The 26819-nt window shown below is 39.2% G+C and overlaps 2 protein-coding genes across 5 annotated transcripts in view; one reads left to right on the top strand and one right to left on the bottom strand.

Moving 5' to 3' along the window:
• Positions 1–1086, bottom strand: part of PTPN21 (protein tyrosine phosphatase non-receptor type 21) — a 42472-nt gene extending 41386 nt beyond the window's left edge. For both annotated transcript variants that reach the window (XM_082762049.1, XM_082762051.1), the window contains exon 1: positions 653–1086. The gene's annotated coding sequence lies outside the window, so the exon portion shown is untranslated. The remainder of the gene's footprint in view (positions 1–652) is intronic.
• A 4141-nt stretch (positions 1087–5227) lies between these two features.
• ZC3H14 (zinc finger CCCH-type containing 14) lies at positions 5228–26621 on the top strand. Of its 3 annotated transcripts, none has more exons than XM_082761625.1 (17): positions 5228–5416; positions 5986–6028; positions 7846–7960; positions 10928–10968; positions 11330–11525; positions 11830–12250; positions 14096–14256; positions 15487–15587; positions 17426–17581; positions 19051–19125; positions 19594–19750; positions 21418–21641; positions 22806–22926; positions 23694–23830; positions 24881–24975; positions 25567–25673; positions 26346–26621. In XM_082761625.1, the coding sequence occupies exons 1-17, from the start codon at positions 5381–5383 to the stop codon at positions 26350–26352; spliced, it is 2193 nt and encodes a 730-aa protein (XP_082617751.1). In that variant the 5' UTR covers positions 5228–5380; the 3' UTR covers positions 26353–26621. The 3 variants fall into 3 exon arrangements, with proteins under 3 accessions (XP_082617751.1, XP_082617752.1, XP_082617750.1); XM_082761624.1 differs by lacking the exon at positions 5228–5416 and adding an exon at positions 5551–5725; XM_082761626.1 differs by lacking the exons at positions 5228–5416; positions 17426–17581 and adding an exon at positions 5548–5725.
• The last annotated feature ends 198 nt before the right edge of the window (positions 26622–26819 follow it).

Below are 26819 nucleotides of genomic sequence, written 5' to 3'. Positions count from 1 at the left end.
AGTTGCAAGCCCAGTTGATTCTGTCTAAAATAACAAGCCTTTATTTAGAAAGCCTGGAATTTTCATGCAACAAGTAAAAATGTCTTTAATGGCCAAACTCTGTACATTTATATTTCAACACAAACAGAGTAGTTTAAAAAACGTTATATTAGAATTTCAGCAACATGCTCATGACTGAAGCAGAATTAGTGAGCACTGTGGTATCTTTCCCCTTTTCCTACATCTCCCACTTCCCATTTTCCCCTCAGTAATTGGCATTTTACTCTACAATAATTTTCACACAGCCTCACAGCCTGCATGAATGACAGCATGTGAAAGAAAACTGCAACATATGATGGTAAAATAGTGTTCCTATTATTTCAATTGCTCAAAATACGTATATTTAGTTCAGAGATATTTGAGGAGACAAAAAAAAAAAAAAATCAGAATACTCCACCCTCCCCTTGTTTTACCAGTTAATCTTTGACATGACTTTTGGACTAGAAGAGCAGCAATAAGTGCAGTAGATCTCAAACTTCCCCTGCCTTCAGAAGCGCAGAGCTCTACAGCCTTCACTTTCCCAAAAGAAAACACTTGAAACCCCTCGATCTTACAGTACACAGCACAGAAGATAGCCCGATATGTTTTACTGTGCCTGCTGTTTTCCCATTACCTTTTGCTGCGATCCAAAGACACCGAGTCTCCTTTCACATACGTGTAGCTGAAGAAAAAACACAGCACTCTGAGACTTTTTCTGGCGGAGCCATCTCATCTGTATTCCTTGGAGACTGACTTATTGTGTTCCTCTCGTACAAAACAGCTGCTATCTCGGCTAACCCACCTTCTTCTCAGATCACTCATAGTGAAAACATTCCTCACTTCCTGTCTCAAAAAACTTGCTCTGGATATCATTCCACTGGGTAAAGAGCTGGGGGTGGAAGAAAATATTGCAACAAAATAAACCTGTGCCAGCCAGCTCCTCCGACAGCCTCTTTCATGCGATGCTGTGCTGCGGGAGCACAAAATCGCGTTCTCTGGAATATTTTCAAATCGCCTGTCTCTGTGTGCCTGTGTGTGTGTGCATTTAATTTCTTTTCCTGGAGGCGTTCCCCTCGCTCTATCCATGCGGAAGGATACGCTGAAAGAATTAAAGCGAAGGCCCGTATGCTTGCAGCCCATTACCTCAGAGAGTTGGAATGCCTGGCAGGGAGAATGTCAGCAATGAACAGCTGCTTCGCTGGCTACAGGGGCATTACAGAAATAGGGGTTACAACAAATAGCAGGCAATCCTTGCTTTTTTAATCATATGATCATTTATTTTAAGCCTTTCCAATTAAGGCAAATCTCTTCCAAAAAAATAATAATCCATTAGTCTTTTGTTGTTGTTGTTATTTGTTTGTGTTTTGTTCTATGGTGTTTTTTGTTTTTGTTTTTGTTTTACATAGCTTGGAAATATTTTCAGGGTTTAATCCACATGTGCCATACTAAGTGACCTATGCACATACGTTTATGTCTGCAGCTAAAAACAGAAGTCCTTGCAAAGTTTCAGCTGTTTGCAATATACACAGCAAGAATATGCAGACTAAAAGGCTAATCTCTCAGCTCTTGCTCAGACACAAAAACTCCCAAAGGCGCCAGTAGAAATTATTAATCATAACTGCATTATCAAGCACTAAGTGCATATTAATTCAGTAATATTTATAGTGTTTAACAAATGGAATCATCATGTAGGGGGCTGGACCCTAGTCCTACAAATCTCTGTGGACCTGACAAAAAAAATCAGCAATTGTTGTATGCTATCTAGAATTTTAAGCTTCTCCACTTTGTGTGAGCCAGGCAGAAGTATATACAAATTTGAAACAGGTGAGGGATGAAGGAAAAAGATAAAGTGAGTATGTGAATGCTGATTCACGACTGTAAAACTTAGAAAGTATTTTGGTAATGTAAAGTGAACAAACATGCTACTCTCTGAGCAAGTCTAACTTGCAGATCTACTATGCAAACTATGTTACTACTATGTTACTTAGGAGGACACTAATCTGAGCTGAAATATGTAGGCAATTTTGTACTATGATGAATTCTTCCGAGTTATTTCTCTTAGATACAGCAGTTTTCTCTTAGAGATGACTCTGACCAGGGAAATAGTTCTTTTTCCTCCCATACACAAACCATAGTTACAGTGAACAGTCCAAGCCAAAAGAACTCATTCAGAGGAATCTTATATTGAGTAAAAGAAACTAACTTTGAGCTAAACTAAATGGATACCCTTTTCTAAATTTATCCACTACAGACCAGAACTGTAGCTATTTGCCTGAGAAAACTGGCCAGTACAATGCATAATAAATTCAAGCCATGAAAATTCAAGGTAACAGAGGCGTCTCCTATTTCTAAACAATTCACACTGGAAACAATGTCTCAATGCTCTTATCTGTTCCATTTCCTATTCTAAATCTTGATCACACCCATTTCCTGCCTGTTTCTCTGCCTGGAAGTTACATTTATTAGAGTTTTCTAACTTGGCTTAGTTACTTCTTGCTGTATTTTCTCTTTTGCATTTACGTTGAAGACACACTGTCTTAAAGACAGGTAGGATATTGCCAATATGTTTCTCTAGAGCTTACATTTTCTACTTTTGAAGCGCATCAAAAGTTTATTCCTGAGCTCCATTTTTAAATTCTGCTTTCTATAACCCCAATTTGTATCCTAACTTTGTGTTTTTCTGTACTTTCTCCATTTTGCCCTTCGTGTCTCATGTTTTGCCCCATCAGCTCTCCATTACCTGCTTTGCTCCACCTTTGGAGACAAATGTGTCTACAAAAACACGATGATCTTTTATAGACACACATCAATGAGACAGAGACTGATGTCTCAGGGCACTATACTTCTGCTTCTCCCCTTCAATCCCTCGTCAACTTTCATGACGTGCATGGCTAGAAACACCCACATTCTTTGCTGTACTCATTCCTTTGCTCTCTTGTTGAACCTATGGGAGAAAGAGACATAGTGTCCTACAGATGAGTATTGCAGCCCTTGTTCTAAAAGAAGACGGAAAAGTTTCTGCCTATTGGATTGAATAACACCTGCCCATAGTGGAACAGGGATAATCCTAGTTTGATCTTATTGACATCTTCCCTTTTGGACAGTTCTGATTTTTTTCCATTCTGGTTCGAAGCCGTGATTGCAGTTGAGCATATCAGTCAACAGGGTGAAGGTTGATGCAAATATTCACCTTGGTCTGATTCTGGGAACTTTGCCCTAACTTAAAAGAAAGAAACTTGGAAGCGAGCCCAATAGGAAGCAGCATCAGCTACTCTCCAGGCAGAAAAGTGGTGTGCATGTATATTTTCCTCAGCCTAGTGGAGAATTATCCATTTGTGATAAAAATACAAGATAGTCCAGAAATGGTTCCCAGGAGCTAAACTATTCCCAAGGGCTATTCCCAGGATGCTAAAACAATGAAGAATTAATGTAGAAAAATAATCTTTATTTACTCACTGGCCATGCAAAACAGTGACTTCATGAACTGAAAAGACAGAATACATCTGACTCTACATGCGATTCTTAAAGCTATTCTCTAAACAAATTCACTTTATTTATCACTTCTATGTTTTGGCTCTGTGAAACTTCCCTGTTTTTCATCATTTATTATTTGTAAAAAAGTGGAGAGCTTGGCCTTAATACATCATTACATGCTTCTTGAAGGTAAAAATAAACGAGGTAGAACTAATAGAAGGTTCTAGAAAGATAAGCATACAACAGGTCTACTACATGCTTGAAGCCTGAAATTTCATGCTTGCAAGGTTTATTTTTACATATAAGGCACTGTAAAATGTTCTACCAAATAACTAATAAAAATGGATGGTTTTCTTACACATTATACAGTGCTGAACTTAAAGTAGTGAGCTTCTGTTATTAGTCAGAAAATATGATTTTTTTGAACATATTTTTGTCAATTTATAAATCTATTAATTAGTTGATGAATAGATATAATTCATATTTATGTCATTCAGTAATTTTCCATTCCAATAATAAATTAATGCAACATATTTGAAATCTTAACAAAGCAAAATGTATCTGTTAAAGGTTAAAATGGAATGTTATAATTAAGCTATTCCGTTACTTGTTGTATCTCACTGTAGTACCAGTATGTTTTAAGTATGGTCAAGCAAACAGCTTAGATCATTAGCATTAATTAGTATAGGCTGTCCCTGTATTATGCTTGGTTTGTATTGGGAGCAGTGATGCAGAAAGATATTAATACAGTTGTTGCCACTGGGTAAAATAAGCTCCATGCATTGGTACTGTTTTAAAAGATCCTGTATATGTGCATGCTGGGCTTTCTGTAATGGTGCTGCCCACTAAATCTGTGCTCCTGGATGAAGTGACGCTGCAACAGTAGTGCAGGAGATAAAGGATGTGACTTGAACATGACTTCTTTCCTATTTACTGTGACCTGCTTTGCAGGGTTTCCTCTCCTCCCTCAGCAAGTGATCCCTCATGTAAAGAAGACTAGGAGATGATGAAGCCTCTTTGTGTTTAAGGCAGAAACTTTACTTTTGTCAGTGAAGCTGTGAAGAATGCGCGTTATTTTAAGGCTTCTTATCAATGATTACAATACATTACATAAACATTCATTGATCATTAGAATCACAGAATTGTTAAGGTTGGAAAAGACCTCCAAGATCACCCTGTCCAACCATCACCCTACTACCAATGTCACCCACTAACCCATGTCCCTGAGAACCACGTCCAACCTTTCCTTGAACACCCCCAGGGATGGTGACTCCACCACCTCCTTGGGCAACCCATTCCAATGCCTGACTGCTATTTCTGAGCAGAAATGTCTCCTCATTTCCAACCTGAACCTCCCCTGGTGCAACTTGAGGCCATTCCCTCTAGTCCTATCACTAGTTATCTGCAAAAAGGGGCCAACCTACAGCTCCCCACACCTTCCTTTCAGGTAGCTGTAGACAGCAATGAGGTCTCCCCCAAGCCTCTTCTCCAGACCAAACACCCCCAGCTCCCTCAGCCGCTCCCCACAGGACTTGTGCTCCAGGCCCTTCGCCAGCTTCGTAGCCCTTCCCTGGACACACTCCAGGGCCTCCTGTGGTGAGGGCCCGGAGCTGACCCCACCACACTGCAAAGCAGGAGGGGGGCGCAGGCCTCCCCCGGGCAGTGGCAGAGGAAGGCGACGCGGACAGGCGGGAGGCGAGCGGGGCCCCTCTGCCCGCGGCTCGGCGCAGCCCGGGGCTCGCCGCCCTCTCGGGGCCGGGCCGTGCGGTGCGAGGGGAGGCGGCGCGGAGGCCGGGCCGCGTCCCGCCAGGGGGCGCCGCAGGCGGAGGCCGGGCGCTGTGCGGCGCTGCCGGGGCCTGGGCGGGAGGCGAGCGGGGAGGCCGCGGCCATGGAGATCGGCACAGAGATCAGCCGCAAGATCCGGGTGAGAGGCGCCGCGGCGAGGGGCCGGGATCCCCCCGGCGGGGCGAGCGCGGACGGGGTAACGGGGGGCTGCGGGAGGCAGGCGGGAGGGTGGCCGCTGCCGCTCTGCCTGCAGCTCCCCCTGCCCCTGCCCGCTGGGAGGCTCGGGCCGCAATGCCCCAGGGCAGGGGCTGCCAGCCGCTGCCTCTGGGCGCTCACACGCCGCAGACCCCGGCAGGGTGCCGGTGCCGAGCCGGGGATGACCATTTCCGAACCTTCCGGGGCTGTTCTCATCTATTACTGGCGTAATTCGTCGGCCTCTGCGCGCCCCGTGAGACCGGGTGGTCCCTGCTGAGGGAGGGGGGCCGGGGGCGGTGTGGGGGTGGAAGCGGGGCGGGGGGCGAGGCTGCCGCGGGCCTCAGCGCCCCGCTGCCGGCAGCTGCCGCGACCTGCGGGCGGGAACCGGGCCTCGGCCAGGGCAAAGCCTTCGGTGGGCAGCGAGGAAAACTTCATCGAGAGAGCGTCGCGCTGGTCTGCAGTTCAAAGCACTTTGTTGTTCCGTCCCTCACACGCTGTTTCGTTGCCTTTTAGGGGGCTATAAAAGGAAAGTTGCAGGAGCTGGGGGCTTATGTTGGTAAGTTTTACTTCGTGGTCAGCCCATGTTTGTTGTCGTTCAACAGGAAACCAGGAGCTGGTTAATGCGATTCGCTGGATCAGCGAATTTACCCATAATTAATTGTGTTACTGCATACAGAAACCTCAAGCGTGAGGTCGATTACCTGAAGTGCTGGACTAATGTGGAAAAAAAAAGGACTTCACAAAATGTGTAGTCTTATGCATAAGAGGACACTGTATGTGGACACTGGTGAATGAAGAGCTAAAAGGAAATCAGCTAACAGTCTCTCCCCCTTCAGTAAGATACAGATGCAAGGGATTTGAAAGAAACAAACAAAGAACGATGTGTCTTTGTGAATATTTAAGGGAAGTTCTATGAGGTGCAAGAAGAAACATTACATGAAGTAAAATGTTTGCATATGATGGCAGTTACCTGTGGCCACTCTGAGATGGAGTTAGTCTTTCTTAGTTGTCTTTTCAACAGCATTTTGGATTTCAAGTATTTGTCAGAATTAGGAGAAAGGATATTACAGTGAGACAGTCAGGTTGACTGTTTTAGGAGTTGGAAGGGCCATGTCAGAAACAGTATGTAGCACGACTCTATGAAACATAAGAACTTGACTGTTAAGGAGAAAACCAAGACCTACCTTACGCTGATGTTGATGAAATAACATGTTATGAAATCATAGAGATAGGATCAAGGTTTTGTTTTGAATGGGACGTGTATGGGCAGTGTGGATTGCCTTGAGTTGATTTTTTGAATGACAGTGAAGTGCAGGTACAATGTATGAATGTTGCTTCTATGCTCTAGGAGATATAGAATACATGAGATATAGAGTAAATGCAATTCCTTTGATTTATATTTTGATTTCTATTTAAGATTTTTAATTTTTAGGTCTTTATAACGTGTGCAGATTTAACTTGATTAATTGAGTACAAGTATATTAGGGCTTTAGTGCAAGTTCACTATTTGAAGTGGATTTCCAACTGTTCTAACGTTCTGTTCTTAGGTTCATGCCATGGAGCGGTATTGCAGAGCATGAGGTGTTTGATTAAATAAATTAAAATATGTGCTCAAGAAGCATATCTAAGGCCCTCAAGCAACAATTGTCTGTTCAGTCTTTCAGAATAGACCAGAACTAGGGTAAATAAGAAGCCAAATACCAACATTCCCAAACCTTTATTGTGTTAGACTCCCAACACTTTCCTACCAATTCTGGTTGGTAGTGGAACCCTGTTTCCATCAATGGAAATAGATTTCACGTGTTGTGTGAAACTGCATACAGGGGAAAGATAGAGAATCAGACTTGCAGGGTTGCTGTGTTTGTTTTGTTTTGTTATTTTTAATGACCTGATGCTCAGCGTTTTTGTAGATGGAAAATCTGGAAGTTGCTATGGTTTTGATTTGTTCAAAGCACAGATCAGAAAGGAGTATTTATTAGTTTGGTCTTTCATAAGGGTAAGGTGCTGCGTTTGGCAATATTTGAAGTAGTGAAAATCGTAGATGCTTGTTAGCGTTCCAGTAAAAGGATTCGAGCAACAGAGTGGCTTTCTTTTATCTTGTCCTTTTTGTTTTATTTACTTACTTTTTAAATGCTTTGATCTTATTTTCAGCTTCTGCTCTACTGAAGTTGACGATCTTTTATTTTTCACTTGTGACTGAAAGTCCTATTAAACCTTCAGATGAAGTGGAAGCCTTGTTAATTTCCTTATCTAACAATCTGCCTACAGAGGCCTTGTAGAAAAACTGGAAAAAAAGCTCTGATAACTTGTTTAAGGATCTATTTAATCTGTTATGCTTTCTTATACTTCATAACATATTTCTCTTTCTATTAGATGAAGAACTCCCTGATTACATTATGGTTATGGTGGCCAATAAGAAGAGCCAGGAGCAGATGACAGAGGACCTTTCTCTTTTCCTTGGAAACAATACTGTCAGGTTTACTGTATGGTATGTTTGTAAGCTACTTGTCACACTTCTTACCAGTAATTGGGACTCTTTTCTATAAATGAGCTGTGAGAATATAAACAGTTAGTTATCCCCCCATTGTGCAATTTACATTAATAAAACCTTTTTACTTTAATAAATAATTTTTATTCTGTCAGTTGTTAGGCTACTGCAGTGATTATTAAGTGTCACAGGAGGCTGGAGGGCTTATATTCTTTATTCGCTCATAAGCGCGGTCACATTTTTGAAGTTTGAAATGCTCAGATAAGTGAGGGCCAAATGTTGACTGAAAAAAAAAATAATCCTACAAAGCCCACTCTGAGCGTGGGAGCTCTGTATTCTGCAGTAAGTTCTTTAAAGGTAGTTCTTTAAAAAACAGCTTACTTGCTTTTATGCTAATAGTGCTTCAGATTGCTGTAGTACAGAGGAATTAGAGGACAGATGAGCAGTGACTCTAATTCTGTATACCGTCTTTGACAAGGCTTAGCACCAAATGTTTAGGTATTCCCACCTCTCAGGCTATTTATTTATCGCCATCACCCAGCTATACAAAACAAAAGTAGAACCCCAGAATTGTTGTGAAGAGGACAAATGAGCAACAGATGAACTTTTTTCCCCCCCTAAACTCCTGACAGTTGTGTATTAATTCTAATGCATGAGAACTTTAGCCAGTACAGTATTTCTCATGCATTTTCTACTACTTTAACCTCCATGTTTCAAAGTAGCCAGACAGACTCTTCAAACAGATGTTGCTCCAGAGATTTTATTTTGGCTTTCAGAGCTGTGTATTTTTTCAAGTTAATCTCATTTTTTGAGTCTTTAATCTAATATAGTTGTAAGGAACATTACTTTGATTTGTACAGATGAGAGAAGTATTGCATTTTTCTTGCTTTTTCTGATTGCTTTCTTCATATTTTTCATACTGAGTAATTACATTCATTTTCAGTATGTCTGTGTGATTAGTCAGGTTCTCCTTTATTTGGTTAGGAGCTTTTATGCAATTAAACAGCAAAGAGGAAACATTGTAGAAGTTGGGTATGTTATTAAGCCATAAACATTGACAAAGAGTAAAAATTAGTTCCAGTTATAACAATTAACAGTATTAATTACTTAAACCAATGTATTTCTATGTGACATGGGTATAATTTAAGTTTGCTTTCAAAGTTTTCATTTTTTTTTTTTGGCATTTGTCAAAAATACAGGAAAGGTGAGTGCAATTAACGATGTACCCCCTTTTTTTTCAATTTAAAGTTACAGTGTATATACCTGCTTTTTTTCCCTTTTTTGACCTACCTAGATAACATTTTTGGCATTTACTGTGGCAGTAAGTCATGCAGTTGTAGGAATGTTGGGAATCAGTTAGACAAATTAACAGACTGATGAGTTTAGTACTAGGGTTTTCTCTGAATCTCTGCATGCGAAGAAATAACACGATAATATGTAGCAGAACACAGTTATGGCTTTGTAGATTAAACTAGATTAATAGATTAATAGTAGATTAATAATGACATAAAATGAATTTTGACAGAAGAGAGAAATCAAAATATTTTTTTTTGTATTTGGAAATGGATATCAACTATATGTAGATGTTATACCTTCCACTGGTTTTGATGATTGCTGTTTAAATTCCCCATGTAATGAGTCTTGTCATTCAGTTCAGTATCTACATTTGTTACTAAATACAAGTTCTATTTCAGAATGCTTTCTCAGATAATGAAGTAGGTATTGGTTAAAAGAAAGAAAGGAGAACAAGATAAATGTATGCAGTAAGATATATAAGGACTGGTGGAGAAAAAAGTTACATAGTGGTATAGTTGGGAGCTTTCTACAGTTTTGTTTGTTTTTGTTTATTCATTTGGTTTGTTTTTCCTTTTAAAAGCAAGACAGAAGTATTACATTCTTAAGCGCTGAGTCCCTGGCTAAGTTAAATACTCAACAAGGTCTTCCTTCCTTGGTAGCTCTCTGTAGTTGGTAATTCTGGGTCATCTAGCAAAAGTTTCACAGCAGCTCTTTGGCAGAGCTGGCATTCCTGCTGGTTGGCCAGCACTTCATACTCTGAACCAAGTGTCAGGTCAGATATCCATAGATCAGCGTGAAAGCTGATACACCATGGTCACATCAGCAGAGTTCAGCTGACAACATTTTTAACAGGCTTCTAATGAAAAGCCTTCCATATATTGCTATGCAGTTTTACTTTTCCCAGTTTTCAATATGATATTGTTCCTTGACACCCTTCTAATACTCAGCCTAAATTATGGAGATGCCCAGGATCAGATTTGAACTCTAACTAGGATATGCACTTAAATGTGTGTGTCTGTTTTTATTTTTTTTCTCTCTGTAATGAGTGTATTTTTAAAGGACTATTTTGTAGCCTTCCGATTTTCTATATTGCTTCAGCGTGGTGCCTTTTTCACAGGCAAACAGCAAATTTGGTACCTCGCTGAAAAGTATTGCTCAGCAATATGTCTCAAAGAATATTGTTGATATAAACAAAGCATGTTGGAAGAATCCTGAGTAAATTAAGTACTTTAAATTGTGTATTTTTTAGGTTTCTATTTAGAGTTATCTTTAACTTTGCTGTGTAATTGAAGTTTCATATATGAAGTAAAATTCTAGCCTATACCCTAGGATTCTAACTTAGTTTGAGTTAGTCCTTTTGAAGACATTTAATTCACATTGTTGATTGTAGTGGAACAGTAGAAAGTACTGGCTTTAATTTGGTAAATGAACAAAGTGCCAAAAGTAGCTGATGTGATGAATACCTTACCTGCATCTATGAAGTTCACTCACTTATTTAAGCTCTTCCTTAAACCCAACATTATCAGTTAATGGCAAGTGAAGCCGTGGATAAATGAGATGCTTATTATAGGGTGGGGAAAGGTTGTTTCTGAAAGATTATCATTCTGAATTAAAGTTCTTCTGTTTCTCCTTTTTTCTTTTGCTTCCTTCTCTGCCTGCTGTCTATTTCAGGCTCCACGGTGTTTTGGATAAGCTGCGGTCTGTGACTACTGGTAAGTAAGAAAATGAATTTTGAGTGAAACCAGGTTTATCTTTTAATGTAGTGTTGCACGTCTAGTTAGTTTCCACTAAGATTTTAGCTGACTGTTTTGTTAGTTTTAAATCCCAGTGGTATTTTTGGGTCCTGACTTTTTAGAAGATGGGTTTTTATTTTTGTTTTGAGACAAAGAATTTATTTCCAAGTCCAAAATTTAATCCTGAGCATTTCTTCCTGATGTTTTGAACTGAAAACTCCTTAGATTGTTCTGTTTACATCTGGGCAATGTCCTGTTTGTTACATTTACCTTGATACATTTATTGCAAAATCCCTATTGCTGTGCTTGGATATAAAATGAAAGGTACCTGTTTTTGCAGAACCAACAAGCGTAAAATCTTCAGAATCTAACATCTTTGAGAGCAACCTTCCTTCCAGCAAAAGTAGTTCATGTGCGAGTGATGAGAGGAGGCGTGAGGATGCCTTGCCACCTCTTGCGGTTTCCAGCACACGGACAGAAAGAAATGACTCCAGAGTTTCCACCAGTTCACAGGAACAAAGAAACGCTGCTTCACGGTAAAACCACTGATTGCTTCCTGACACAGGTTAAGACTTTAGGAGTTGTGTGACTGTGGTAGTCATTGTGAAGCATTCCTATAATTGGTTAAATAAAAACATTAAATCAGGAACTCAGTTCTATTTCTTTAAGTAACAGATGTGCTTAGATTAATTAACCAAACTAAAAATAGGGATCAGTGTGTTAGATATGCATGAGAAATAATACCTTCATGATTCTTCCCATCTGGCTTTGTTTAAAAAGCCAGAATTTTCCAGAGCTTTACTTGAAGAGGTATTATTTGGCAATTTCTTATTTTAACAGGCAGTCTTCTGAAGATGGTTCTGCATCCCGCTTAATGTCTACAGTCAAGCCTTTGAGGGAGCTGTCACCTTCTGAAGCTGTAATTGACATTAAACCTGAACCAGATGATCTAATTGATGAAGACCTAAACTTTGTGCAGGAGAATCCTTTGTCCCGGAAAAAACCTACTGTAACTGTAACTTACGGTTCTTCTCGTCCTACTGCTGAAATCTACCGGCCACCAGGCAGCAGGAGTGCAGATGGCAGTGCGCACGTGCACAGATTGTCCCAGCAGGGCACCTTGCAGGGGAGTCGGCAGTTAGACACGCAAAGCTGCAGGTCCTTGGAAACGGTCCAGCTGTGCAATCCAGAAGCATTTGGCAGCTTAGCAGAGAGCTACAGGCCCACCTCCAAATTTAGTGCTGATAAAGTAGGCAGCGAGGTTAGTATGATCTAAACTGTTGCTGTATTTCATGCTTGCTAGGAGCCTAAATTTCTGTGTACACTCTTCCCATAAAGTCTTCACCTCAGAGAAATCAGAAGATTTCTGTTACTGGTACGAGGAGGTTTGGGATTTCATTCTCTAGGTCCAGTGTTAAGTAGAGATTGCATAGCTTAGTGTCATCGCTTCACTGATTGCTGTAGAGCTGAGTTAATTAGCTTGTATATCTTCATGCCATATTGGGCTGGACTAATGAGCTGGCATGTTGTTACGATGCGTGTGACGAATCAGAAGGAATCATTTTGATCTCTGGATCATTGAAGTAAATCTGTATTTTTTGGGGTGCTGTTTATTTGTAACTATGCTAGGTACATCTCAGTCTCTAACAGCCAGATGTATTGCTTTTTAGTATTGTTTTACAACTTAGAGCCATGGCATTTAAGCACTTTTCGGGGCGGGTTTTGTACAACCATAAACTAAACGCTGATTGCTGCCTTACTCACTTGAGAAGCCAGACTGACCCAGGCAGAATGACAGTCCCAGCTGATGGTTTTAAGACTACCCATATGAAACAGCTAAGAGCCCTTCTGTAAGTGGAATGAAGATTGTTACGGCTGCTAATTTTGTGATGATGCAGAAATTTGACTTACATTATATTCCAGCTGCATCTGTGTTTCTACTGTGTATATTGTTCTCTGCTGCTACTTACATAGCTCTTCAAAAAAGAACAGTGTTTTTTATTCAGAAATGTAGAATGCAGAGATGTGTGCAGATGTCCTTACTTTTTAAGCTGTAGAAGTGAGAATGAGAATACAATGACTCATTTAAGGCTGTACATACATTCTCCACAAACGAGAGTCACATCTCCCCTTGACAATGTTAGAAAAAGGTCTGTGACAATTTTCTTCAGTCACTATTTCATTAATAATGCCCCGAAGAGGGCTCTTTCAGAAGTGTTTCGTGGAACTGTGACCTTTTATGTACTCTGCTGACTCCTCAGACAAGTGCTTGTGATTTGGAAAGTTTTTCTTTAAAAAGGTCTTTTATTTTATTTTATTTTATTTTAATTGCATATATCTTATGTGTCAGTATAGTCCAGGTCTATTCCTTAGGATGTTTTTTCCTCTTTGGAGGATACATGATCAGTTAAAGGATACCATCTGCATACCTATCAGCCAGGTGTCTCATTGTGCTCCTGTGTAGATCAGTGCTGAGTGATGGTTCTTTTAGGAAGCATTGTTAGGTGTTTGCTCCAATGCTTTTGCATGGGCTAGCATTCAAATTTGTCACTATTACATGCTTTGTAGTGGTGGTGAGTAACTCTCAGAAAAGGGAACTTGCACTTCCTGAGCTGGACCACACTGGCTCCTCCGCAAGGCAGCTACCATCCTTTGGAATGTGTCAGCTTGCTAGAAGTTAATCTTTATACCAATCTAAGAATTAGAGCTACTACAGAGGAGAAAGTCATTCTCAGCTATTTCATTTTTCTCCATAAAACTTTTAATAGTTGCATCTTTAAGGCTGTTGTGAGTTGCATTGGAAAACCCTCCTCTTTCTTTAGATGTTTGATAAATTGTCTTTAGTCTTTCTTCTCCTTCTCTAAGTGTTACTTTACTTTCACATTTTACTGTCACATTTTTAATGAGATTTCAGTGTAAGTGTAGCTGATTTTCACGCTCTAAGTGCTGTCACTTGTTTCTGCACGTTCTCTATTAGTCTTAGATTCATGCAATTTGAATGGAAGTTCTCCATCTTCTGGTTGTAAGTAGAATAGCATAGTTTTCTTTGCTCTCTTACTAATGTTTTATGCTAAATGAAGTATTTTGGCTCTTCTGTTTGTTGTAGGAAGAAAGCTCCAGGAAGAGAAGGTTGCCTGTTGTGAGCTCAGTAGTCAAAGTGAAAAAATTCTGTAATGATGGCGAGGAGGAGGAGGAAGAAGAAGAATATGGGTCACGAACAGGAAGCATCTCTAGCAGTGTGTCTGTACCTGCAAAGCCAGAAAGAAGGTACTTAAGATTTCAGGGATGATGCTGTTTCCAGAAAAAAATAGTGAACAAAATCTTTGAAAGATAAAGTTGATGAAAATTGTCTGTGGTTTTGAAAATTGACAGAAAAAAATCAGTAAGCCATTGTTAAATTTCATACTGTCTCACACCTCTGTGGGTGAGATGTCTCATTATACTACCTTTTTTCCACTAACTTTAAAACCTGTTTTTATTGTTCTGCATAAACTGTGAAATTTGAGTGTGAAATTTTACGCTGTTTGGGAAAAGTTTACTGTTAAAAGAATGTTAATGTTGGCAAGTTTCAGACCAGGTATTTAACATGGTATCATAATTTTCCTAGGAGTTTTGGTTATTTTCTTTTACTTCAGGAATAGTTTTCAAACCAAATAGCTCTGATCAGACAAATCTGATTCTCTTGTACACTAAGCCTTTTGACATGGTTCCAGTCTCTGTTACTTTAAAACAAAAACAACAAAGAAGTGAGATTTGTGAATACATTTCAGTGACATTTCTTTCTTTATGTTGCTCTGTTCTTTAAGATTATTTTATCTTTTCCAAAAAATTAAGTTTTTTTTTTTTTCTTCTTTTTCCCCCTTTCCAATTCTGTCTGAATGTCAGGTGTCAGTCAAGGTCCATTAGTGGTGTTTGTCTGACAACAGTAAGAGGAAGAATGTTTAAGCTAGGAAAGAGTTGGTTCTACTGATCTGCAAGGCTAGCTTGTAGAAGATTTGTTTGAAGCTGATACACTTTATTGAATTTATCTTCAACACCGCAGCATGTCTGTTTGATTTGAACTTACTATTGTCAGTATTCAAAAAGAAACAGAAAGCCTTTTTTTTTTACAATTAACGTGTTTTTGATAGTTACTTTTCCTCCAGATCCTGCTGCATAACGTGGCTGTGCAATTAATTAGTGCCAACACAGACTTGGTAACAGGAATGTGGGGGGCAGAGGCAGAAGTTGTGCCTTTCAGATGTTGCATGTTTATACAGCAGCTTACATGTGAGATAAAATCAGGCCTCTGGACTTCCATTTTTGAGAGCATTTTGTATATCCCTGTCCATTCAGAGAATAGATTAACAAGTTGAAAACAAACATCCAAACAGTGAAGTTTTAAATGCTGATTTCTGTATTATGTGTAACTTGTTAACGTGTTGAAATGTTTGTGTTTAGCACGGATACAGTTGCTGTTGCAATTCAGTTACGGTTACTTTGTTTCATCTCCCTTAGACCTTCACTTCCACCCTCCAAACAAGCCAATAAGAACTTAATACTGAAAGCAATCTCTGAAGCACAGGAATCAGTTACAAAAACAACTAATTATTCCACAGGTAATTAGCATCGTTTTTGTTTGTGCTGAGCTTTAATACTTCCAAGCTCCGTTTTATGAATCCAAGCTAAACATAGCACTTAGAGATCAAACACAATGTTAAATAGTGCATGTCAGTGATACACGTAAAGCATTTTCCGTGTCCTGTGTACATTGCAGTAATGTTCAGTGATGAATTATGAAAGCATGAATAAGGGAGGAAAGAGATTTTTAAAATACATTAATCAAGATAATGAATCTGTAAAGTGCAGAGAGACAAATAGGAAGCACCAGAAGTTTTCTAAAATGTGAATAGATGCTGAGGAGAAAGTGCTCGGTGTTAGCCATGTTATTGGAGCTAATTGTTTGCTGTTGTTTCTCTTTCTTCCTGAGAGGGGAGGAGAAAAAAGCCAAACAGCAAAAAATCAAAATACACTGGGTATAGGTAATTAAAATAACTACTGAATGATATGTCAGCCTTTATGCCAGCTCTTTAAGCCAGGAGGTTGCAGTTTTAGTTCAGTGGTTTTAGATACAGAGTTGCACTTGGTACAGCAACTGAGCAGTTAGCTGCCTGTGTGATGGCATTCAGCTTCAAATGAAGAAGGGCAAATCTAGGTGATAACCTCGTGTGCTGTCATTTCATGGGATGTTAATAAATCTAGTGCTGTCAGCATGAAGCATTGCATGTTGGCAGCAAAGGAGCATTCACTGAACTACCCAAACCATGACTTTGTGCTGTCTTAAGCAAGTCTGAGTGCTGTCCAAAATCTCTGGCCTGCTCTCTCTCAAAACCTACAAACTAACTGTAAGAAACATTTATCTTCCTTCCACGTTAACAAATTGACAAAATGCCATTGTGAACTTGTTGCTTGTTTTATTGTAGTTACTTGTATTTTCAAGGTTGTGTGAGTACTGGTAAGTTGTTTTAGAGGCATGAGATATGTGATAGAGTTATCGATGTTCAAAAGTTCTTGAATTGCAAGAGATGTCAGTGCATGTTACACACTTGATATTGTGAGTTGGTTTTAAATCAGAGTAAATTGTATAGATTAGTAGTAAAGATTGTTGCCAAACATAGAACTGAAGAAAAATTAACAAAGGATTGTTCTAATAAATGTGATTTAATGTTGAGATATTTCATATCTGTTTATTTTGAATGGAATATAGAAATTAACTAATTTGCAATCTGTGGGGAAAACAAAGCAGTAAGATCATAAATGATAAACCCAGTGCTGAGCAATACCTTAATTATATGTGTCAGAGGTTATGATATGATATTCAGCCAAGAAAAAAATATGCTTAGCTTTTTACAACCAGTTCTAACAATCTTGGCAGAAGCCAGGCAAAGATGCCAACCTGTCATCCTGTCATACCCCCAAATTCCATGCTACTGTCATCAGGTTTTATATTGTGTTTGCAAGCAACTTAGCACAGGGTTTCTGGGACTGTGAGAAGTACATCTTGATAATCCAAGATTGCTCATACGGAAGAAGGTGGAATAAAAAGTGGTTTCAGTACCAGAAGAAAGTTTTTAGCAAAATAGTCCTGTGTAGTGATGAATGAATAGGTGAGGTCACTCTAATCCTTCTCAGGCTGCATCTCAGCTTTTGGTAGCAGATTCAGTTTTGTCTCACAACTAGGCATTCAACTACATGAGCTACAGCTCACTGAGTGTTCTGTGCACATCCATGCATGTGCTTTCACGGTGAGGATCTTACAGGTAGCTAAAGATCTTTTTTGTCTAAACAGATGCTTGAGGGTTTTTTTTTGTGTAACTTAGAGTGATTTTATTGTCATAGGTAAAAATAGTGCTGTTGGTGATTGGGTTATATATAAATGATTTACCTTTATTTAAAGTTCCACAGAAACAAACTGTTCCAGTTGCACCAAGAGCTCGAATTAGCCCAGAAGAATCTCAGTTAGAAGTAATCCATGTGCAGAGCAGGATCCCCACTCTGAGTTCTCAGCTTCAAGTAGAAGAGCCAAAGGAACAGACAGCGGAAGGCATACAAGGTCATCTGATAATATTCTTTAAAAGTTTATACCAGCAAATGTCACTTTACAGCAGGCTGAGAAGAGAAAAGAAATGCTTTTAATTTTTAAGTCAGCATCAAGAGTTGTGTGTGGAAATGGCCTGAAAACCAGTAAACTTTCTGAAGTGTGGCTGCAGGTGTATCTATATGCATGGATAACCTCAGATGAATTACTCAGTGAGCAAAGGGTGATACAACATTCTGGCATATTGCTGAAGAATAATTTTGCAATAAGTGAATTTATCTATTTATATTGGGGTGACTTATCTTTTCTCAGTCCTTTGTGCTTTTTCCTTGATACGTTGTAGGAGTAATGCTGTCACAAAGCTTGTGGGAGACAGTTAAGATACTGTATGTTTGGAACAATTTGTAGCATTTGAAATATCAAAAGATTCTTTCCAAAGTGGTGTTATCACACAATTAGCTTGTTTTACTTTGTTGTGTTGGTATTAGAGCACTGTAGTTGCTGTTACAGGATGGCTGTTATCAGGGTAACTGTGTGAACAGTAAGCTATATTTTACTTCTGTTGTGAAACTCCTGGAAGGAAAATGGCATAATATATGAAAGTAATCAAAGTATCTTTTCAGCATGAAAGAAATCTCTGCGTGGGTGTTAACAAGGAATTGTAGAAGTAAAGTGGTAGGAAAAGGCTTCTGTAAGGAGTTAGTTTACTCTTACTGAGTATTTAGATTGTTGAGCAGAATTTGGTTTAAGAGCTTTGTTATATCAACTCTCATAAACATTCCTTATTGAAACAAAAGGACCTATTTTTTTAGTCTCTTATTTTTTGTATGGATGTATGTGGAATCTTTCTGCCAACATAAAATATTTGGAATTGTATCTGTAAAATACGTAAGAAGCTTTCTCAGTTTTTGAATTAACATATAGAAAATATTTAGCATAAATACTTTGGCTCTTTTCCAACTGAAATGGAAACGGAAGCTTACTTAAGAAACTTAGAGAAAGCAAAATATTTTTCTCAAACCATCAGTCAAATGTAGGATGTTCCCGTTATGATTTGTTTCTCCTCTTATGAGAAGACCATAAAGTAGTCCCTTGTAGTTAGCTGATTTCCTATGTGTGTTCTCTGAATGGTCAGCACCTTCACAAAGGAGGAGGAAAGAACTTGGCCTTTGTAAGTTCCATATCCACAGACCAAATTTGCACTGAGTCATAATAGTGGGAAAGAATCGTTCAGTATTGGGATTTTGCCATGCCATCTGTCTGGAGAAAACTTGTTATTTCTGAAACACAATGGAGAGGGGTTCTTAACTATGAGAATGGTGGACTTTTTGTGGGAGTTGTAAACGTGTTTTGATCTTTCTTAATCAGAAGAACTAGGGGAGCATATGTTTCAGTTCTATAGTTTCATTTATAGTGTTATTCATTAGTCTAGAGTTTCATTTTGACATGTAGTAAAATATGTTCCTAATTTCTGTTTATTTTAGGAGCTGAACAAAAGGAACTCTCTTCTCGGCTCCAGGTTGATCCTGTGATTGAGGATACCTTGCAAGTAACTCCAGGTTAAGTCTTGTGATCTTTTTATTCCTAAAGAAAAATAGCTCCTTCTCAGATTGAATGCCAATGGTCTGGCAATGCTAAAATGAAATTTTGTTTTCAGTTAATTTTACTGTTTTCAGTGTTTTCCCAGTCTCTGTGTCTAAGGAAAATAAGTGTTACATCAGTATGTGTTCAAAGCCTGGGAGGTGTTGTGTGTATGGGTCTTTAGTGCTGTTTCAGCACAGCACAGTACCAAGTTTCCTGATCAGGCCTAATATGGGCTATGGCTCCTGCTTTTGTGGAATAAGCAAGGAAGTAAAAATGTTTTCTGGAAGTTGCTGCTAAGAATTTTAAACAAAAGAGAATTAGCTCATTGGCATGTAAACCTTTAATTTACATACTTTGGTTTTTAATTATGCCAAAAGGTAGAGTACAATTACATGATTATTGTTATCTGTCTTATTTTCTATGTAATTTTTCTCCCATTTCAGACTACTATGATGCAGAATCTATGGTCCATACAGATACTAGGTCATTTATCCTGAAGAAGCCCAAATTATCTGAGGAAATACTGCCACAGAATCAGCAATTAGGAAAGAGGGCTACCGAGGCAATACGAGTACTCTCAGGGCGTCTAATACAGACACGGTAAAACATTTTAATTTTTTTTAGGACTCTTACTAGTCAGAATGTTTGCTTGAGATTTAGTGGAATAATTAATCCATTCCTGTGATTTATATGTTAGGTCAAGATCTGGGTAATCATGGAAAATGGATTGACAGTGAATAGTGGGGTGAGGGGAATCAGGGGCAAAGCCCCAAAAATGCTTTTAAACTGAAAAGAATTCCCATGGCCAGCTGTACTGTGAGCTTGTCTTTGGTTTTCAAGAAAACAGAAGAAAGAACTGAATAGGCTTCTGCTTCTGTGTTTTTGTCATAGCTGTTCAGATTCGTGAAATCTTAAGTATGTAGTTGTTTTGCATAAATAACTTTTAGTTTACATCTGTTCCATCTTGAGATTACCTTTCTTCATGAAGCCCCTTTCTGGGGGAAAACAGCACATTCTCTGCATAGCTCAGTACCATAAGCAAAGAAACAAGTAGTATGGGGACAGGTGTTTTAAGGCATGTTACAATTTCAGCCAAGAGAAGTTTAAAGTTCTCTTCAGTTGCAAAGGATGTGTTGTGGATGTCTTTTCATTTACTCTAAAAAATGAACAGTGCGTACTTTTCTAATTCATTAAAGGACCTGGTATTCCTGCTTCCAAGTAGTTTTATCTGTGTTTGTGTGCACCTTACCTGTTAAGTGAAAACCACCCAGAGCAACATGAGGTACATCACTGTGGACTGCTGTGCTCTCTCACTGTGTTAGACAAACTTACGCTTCGTTCCTGTGGTTGGCTTTAAACAGCCTGTGTTAACTAAAAATTAAAACAATGATGAACAAACCAAAAGGATAACTAACAGTTGGCAGCTGGGACTTCGTGCTACAAGACAGAAGTGAATTTTTGCTTCTGAACAGAACTGTTTCTGACTGTTTAACATCAGAGTTCTGACTAGTCATGCTGTTAGTGTTGCTTTTCTCTCTTTTTAGAGGCATTATAGACTGTAGTTGCTTTTAGCCTGATTTCATGGATAAGCAAGGTTTATAGTTACCAAATATGTAGAATCATCCCATTCAGGAAATCACTTGGGTGAAATGTATGGGACAGTGGAAGAGTGGAAAAAACATGTGTACATCTCCTGTTTTTTTTTGTTTTGTTTTGTTTTACTCTTTATCCCCTTTGACTGCTGTCAGATACAGGGTGTAACTGGCTAGATTGATCTTTTGATCAGGCTGAGCATTAAAGTTCTTAGTGTCAGTATTTCAAGACTCTTTTCACCCAAAAAACTTTTATGTCCATTGTTTCTGTGTTTTTGAGGAGACACCTGGTTTTTGTGTTAAAAAGTTCATGATTGCAGGAATGTTTTTACCCTCACTTTTTTGGTCTCAAAAGTGTAAATTCCTGAAAAGGCTAATCACTTTCCTTTATTCAAGTGTGTCAGTAAATGAGCTTTTTGATCAAGCTGTTAAACAGAATGCAACAAACAGAAATGTTGCAATGCCAAAGTCTCTGTTGTGTGCCACTGTATTCTGTGTTACTTCCCAGTGCTTCAGAGACACCAGAAGGCACACTTTTAATCCAATTCATTTATTGTTAGTCTTAAAAGAAAGTTTTGTTACTGTGTTACTCTCTAGCTTGTACTGCTAGTTGTTAGTACAACTCACTTTTTGGCTAAGGAGGCTTGAATAAAAATCTGTTTCTTTGTTTGATAGAGACCAGCTTGCACAGCCAGAGAAACCTGCTAGTCCCAAGTTCATCGTGACACTGGATGGTGTGCCCAGTCCACCAGGATACCTTTCAGATCAAGAAGAGGAAGATATGTGCATAACTGAAGGATTAAAGCCAGTTACCCAAAATATTTGTGCAGGCAAAGGATTAAAAGGCCTTCGAGCACAGCAGATGCAGATTGTAACCAGGCAGCTAGAGAGCTCTGATGGTAATTACTGGTTCCAGCAGGATATGGTACTAATGTGGTGGTTTGATTGTGGGTAGAACTCCTGGGCATTATCATTCATGAAAAATCAAAGTGATGGTATTTATTTTTTGTATGAGAACATCCTTTAGGCAAATGGTTGTAGTTCAGTGGCCTCACATCGTTAGAGGCCTTTGTCCTTGATAAAGGAGAACAGTCCTGCACATAGGTAACTCTCCACACTGGTCAGTACTGGTAATTTTTGTTTTCCTTTAAAAATGTAGTTTTCCTTCACTGACAGAAATCTGCACTTCTGGGTAGCCCAGTATCATTTGTCCCCATGCCGATGGACAGATTTTATGTTTTGCTGTGCCTTGAACTTTAACAGATATGTCAGTTGGCATTAACCTTAATGCTTCTGTCTGGATTCGTGATACCAAGAGCTGCCTTTCAAGTGTAAGGTGTTGGCAGAGTTCAGTTGCTGGAATCTCTAAAAGTAGAACTGAAGCAGTACATGATTTTATCTGAACGCTGTTTATTTGGGATATCTTTTGAATACTGTGGGAAATCATTGGCTGAAGCATGGATTTCAATTGCTTAGAACTCTGTTTTGAAACCGTGATGAAAAATATAGAGGATATTGTTTTACTGTACACCTGTTGTATACTTGCCCTAAGGTTATGCTTGGATTCAGGTTTTTAGTTTTCTTATGAAGACCTTTATTTTCCACAGTAGCACTGCATCCAACATTTCTGAACTAAATTAAGAGTAATTGATACTCTGTAGAGAACTCTACAGCTGGATCCAGGTATCTTCAAATCTGTAACACAATTGTGGGAGACCTATGGGGGAGATTAAGTACTGTAGGAGTTTTAAGTTCGTGTCCCTTCCATTCCACTGGCTTGAAGAAAGGAAGCAGGGCTCTGTTAACACATGGCTCAGCAGAACAGCGTAACTGAAGTTCAGCTGAAGAATGTTTTTCTTAGTCTTGTCTTACTGAGACCTGGTCTCTTTGACTCGTACCTATGTTTGGATTTGTGAGTAAATTGAATTAAGACTTATCAACAATTGAGCTAAAGGGGGAGAGCAGGAAATATTTTTAATTCTAATTATGCTACACTGTGTAAGTCAAAATGTATGTGCAACCACAAAGGTCTCAGATTGACCATTTTATTCTTTCTTTTGTAGTGGAAATGGAACAATTGAACATGCTGCAAAAACAGGAGAAGGTGCTTGAGCGCTGCAAGTACTGGCCTGCTTGTAAAAATGGAGACGAGTGCGTGTACCATCACCCCACACTACCTTGCAAGTGAGTAGTACAAAGTTCATCCACTTGACGTTGTGTTATTCTTTTTACTTCAGTGCTCCAAATTTCCCTTCTTTGTTAGTAAACATTCCAAGGCAGTGTGAATCTGTTACAGTAGTGACAGCAACCAGGTAACGGGCACTCTTCTGCTAGACCTCACGATGCTTTTCAGTGTGTTAGGGTTCCATTATTTGGTGATGCAGTAATTTTCGGTTTGAAAGCAAAGGTTAACTTGGGAATGTGCACTGTGCATTGGACTTCTCTTCCACAAGCTGCAACAGCCTAGAAAAATAATTTTTGTTTTGAGATAAGCGTTACCAGCTTGGGTGGCTTCATTTACTCAAAAATTAGAATTTTCCTTTAAAATCCAACATACCTAAATTTATTAACATTTTCTCTTCATGAATGAGCCCTATTACCCTGGGATTCTGTGCCCTCTTCTCTCCCCATGCAAATGTCTGAATTCACAGTGCCTTTGCTGCTCTGCCCTACACAGTAAATCTTAGCTCGCAACAGGCAGCTTGCCACCAAACTCCACTGAGTGTGAAGTAGTTCACTTATTTACTGCATGTAAGAAGTTTATACAAGGGAAGTGAATGCAGGTCAGGTAGTGTATGTCACATGTCCACATATTACTGTGGAAGTAACCAACATGCACATGCAAGCTCTGCTGTAGTTTTCAACGTTGTGCGATGTTCTGGCCTTCGCGTGGAACAGCTGCTTGATTTTCCTCTGAGTATGAGCTGACGTCTGAATTTCTTTTCCCTCAGAGTTTTTCCTAACTGCAAGTTTGCTGATAAATGCTTGTTCATCCATCCGAATTGTAAATACGATGCAAAGTGCACCAAGCCAGACTGCCCTTACACTCACGCCAGTCGAAGGAACCCTCTCCCGCCTCCCAAACCAGGTGAGACAAACCACCTCTTGTTTGCCTGAGCCTTGCTGAATGTGCTGACGGGAGAATAGCGTGCTGGAAGCAGGAACTGACATCAGTGAAAAAAATATTTTTTTGCTTGATTTCACTTAATTTTCTTGAAAGTATTAATGTTAGATGAATCCGGTGTTACAGCAAAACCTGTGTTTGCATTCAGAAACCCCCTGAATGCTTGTTAGGCAAGAGTCTGTATGGAATCTTACCCTCTGTGCAAGCACAAGTAGTCCCTTTTGATGGAGGGGCTAGCCAGCGTTGCAGTTCTGTTCAAATTTCTTTCTCAGACTGGATTCATGTGTTATCAAGAGCTTATGACACAAAGAGGAAGTTTCTGCCTTTGAACTATATAAACATTTTTTTTCTTTAATCACACTCTAGGAGTTAACTTTATGTAATGATGAGATGACTTTCAGAGAGTGAGGTTGCCCAGTGAATGCAATTGCTGTGCTTGAAATGTTGGTTGGTATTCCTGAACTCCTGAGCAGTGCCAAGGCAGAGGGCCTCTACGCCACTGAAGTTGTGATCTTTTGGAAGTGGTGTAGCCCTGACTCACAGTATGGCACGGTTTTGTTACGGGGCCAGAAGGCAGAGCACAATGTGCTTATCTCCTGTGTCAGTTCCAGCAGCTCCTGTGTATTCCTGGAAAGTGTGCTGCTTGCACTTTTCACTCCTGTTAGCTTTAGCCAGCCGGAAGCCTGCTAGTTTAATTCAACACAGGAATTATTCTGCCTACCAGAACCACCACATAATTTGTTGGAAGCTTTGCCCATGACCACGGCACCTCTGTTGTGCAATGGTGAAGAGCCGAGGCTAACAATTACCTGATAGCCCTGTTGTACCACAGGATGAGATCCACTTAGTATGCTGTGACAGAGGCTCCCCATGTTTTTTGCGGAGCTTTGTTGTATTATAAAATGTGATTTCTTGTGAAATGGTTGAGATACTTCATTTTTTTCTGGAATCGTATTTAAAAAAAAAAACAACAGTTTATTCTGATTCAGGTCCTGTTCTTTTCTTTTCTGTTAGTATCGCTACCCACACAGTCTCCATCCTCCAGTAGTCCGCTGTGCAAGTTCTTTCCTGCCTGTAAAAAAATGGAATGCCCATTTTACCACCCAAAAGTAAGAATTCTCTCTTATGTCTTTCCTTCTTTTCTATGAAAATACTTGCAATATGCTACTTTGAGTCAGGAAATATCATTAGCATGACTTCTTGCTTTTACTTTTCACAATTTAACTCAGGTAATTTTATACAGGACAATTGTGCCTGTACGTATTTTTTTTATACCAGTAAATTTAGTGCTTTTATTTATTTATTTTTTAATCTCTAACGGTGCTGAATTGGGACTGGGTGCCCAGGGCTCTGTTCATGGATGTTAGCCAGATAGCTTTTCCACAGCATTATCTGAAAGAGAGAGGAGCGCTCATGTGCATGGGTCAATTGACACTGCTTTGTAAACTCCTAAAGCAAGGCAGTTTCACCTGTCATTTCAGCTGGGGGTATGGAGCATTTAACTCACAGTTAATATCTGTGGAAAAGGATTTCCTCCTGACACTGGGTTGAACTGATAGCAGTAGCCTACGAAGCTATTGATTCAATTATCAGAGAGATCATACAGTAAAACAGATTTTCATGTAACTTTTGAGGTTAGCTTGTTTGGGAGTGCAGAAGGCAACTTTGAGTAACCTCTTCTAAAATGCTTTCATTTTTAGCATTGTAGGTTTAATACCCAGTGCACAAGGCCAGACTGCACTTTCTACCATCCAACTATTACTGTACCTCCACGCCATGCCTTGAAATGGACTCGAACCCAAACCAGGTAAGTGTTGTTGGTTTTTTTTATTCTTCTTAGTTAAGTCTAGGGGCTCCAGCCTTACAGATACTTATGTCACAAATGTAATCTTAGAGAAGTAAAGTGTGGGTGATCAATAGCCAAGACTGTGTGAAGGAAGGTACCTGTTATAGCCCTTTCGTTTAAGAGAGCTTTGTACTGGCTGTTTTTAGTATCTCAAACGTTTTCAAACATTTCTTAATGTTATGCAATGCTGGAAAACAAGCGCCGTGAAGTTAGGATTTGGCAGAGGTATTAGAATCCTGACCTAGACATGTAATGCATACCACAAGTTTTAGTGGAATAAAGCTGAAAATCCAACACCAATTATTCTGTACTATGGTTTTATCTTCTGTCCAACCTGTCTTTACCACAAAATGTTCTAAGGCTTCTCTGCAGTGTTTGTGAACAGGGCAGTTCTCCGTTTAGGCCAGGAGGTTTTCTTCCTGTAATCTATCCACAATTTCATAAATAAGCATCAAAATTCCCAAATCTGCAGTCATTGGCCTATCTTAAAGATACTCAGATTGCCTGAGTCTCTTACTCCACCTAATCTCATTTGAAAAGGTCTTAATTGCCACAGGGGTAACAGTTCTCAAATCACCTTTACGGAATCAGAGGGTGGTTACTTACGGGAATTGTTTCTCTCTTTCCCCTCAGTGAATGATGAGGATACAACTGGGGACTGAACTTTGCTTCCTTCGGCCGGTAGCAGAAAAGACAATTAACTGCCAGGGGCACAGGATGTAAGAAAAATTCATGCATTTTGAACTTTTAATATACATTGTTTTCATAAAACAAAGTTGATTGCATACTTGAAATGTCTCTAATTTTCCAAGTTTGTAAGTTTGAGCAGTTTTACATTTTTTTTACACTGTAAGATGTCTGTGTAAGAATAGATTTACTTTAAATTCCATTAAAAACTTTCAAAGCACAGCCTGTGTTCTATTTGAGTAATGTTTCTCATTTAAGATTAAGTGTGTTGAAATTGTTAGGAAGTTTATTCCTGTATTCAGGTCATACTAGAATTTTTTTTCTTATTTTTTAATCAGCTGCTTGGTATGATGTATACAACTGTCCTGGCAAACATTGATTGAACTCCTTAGCTGTCTTTTCCTTGTGAATGAGTAATGG

Source organism: Aythya marila (assembly GCF_965140915.1).
Source record: "Aythya marila genome assembly, chromosome: 5".
In the NCBI taxonomy this organism is placed as follows: Eukaryota; Metazoa; Chordata; class Aves; order Anseriformes; family Anatidae; genus Aythya; species Aythya marila.
This window is presented reverse-complemented; position numbering and strand designations above follow the sequence as displayed.

Excerpts from the sequence above, each read along its gene's own strand:
- ZC3H14 (XM_082761624.1), top strand. The coding sequence starts at position 5,654 with ATGACCATTTCCGAACCTTCCGGGGCTGTTCTCATCTATTACTGGCGT. Across the intron at positions 6,029-7,845 it reads GGAGCTGGGGGCTTATGTTG|ATGAAGAACTCCCTGATTAC; the intron begins GTAAGTTTTACT and ends TCTTTCTATTAG. Across the intron at positions 10,969-11,329 it reads GCTGCGGTCTGTGACTACTG|AACCAACAAGCGTAAAATCT; the intron begins GTAAGTAAGAAA and ends CTGTTTTTGCAG.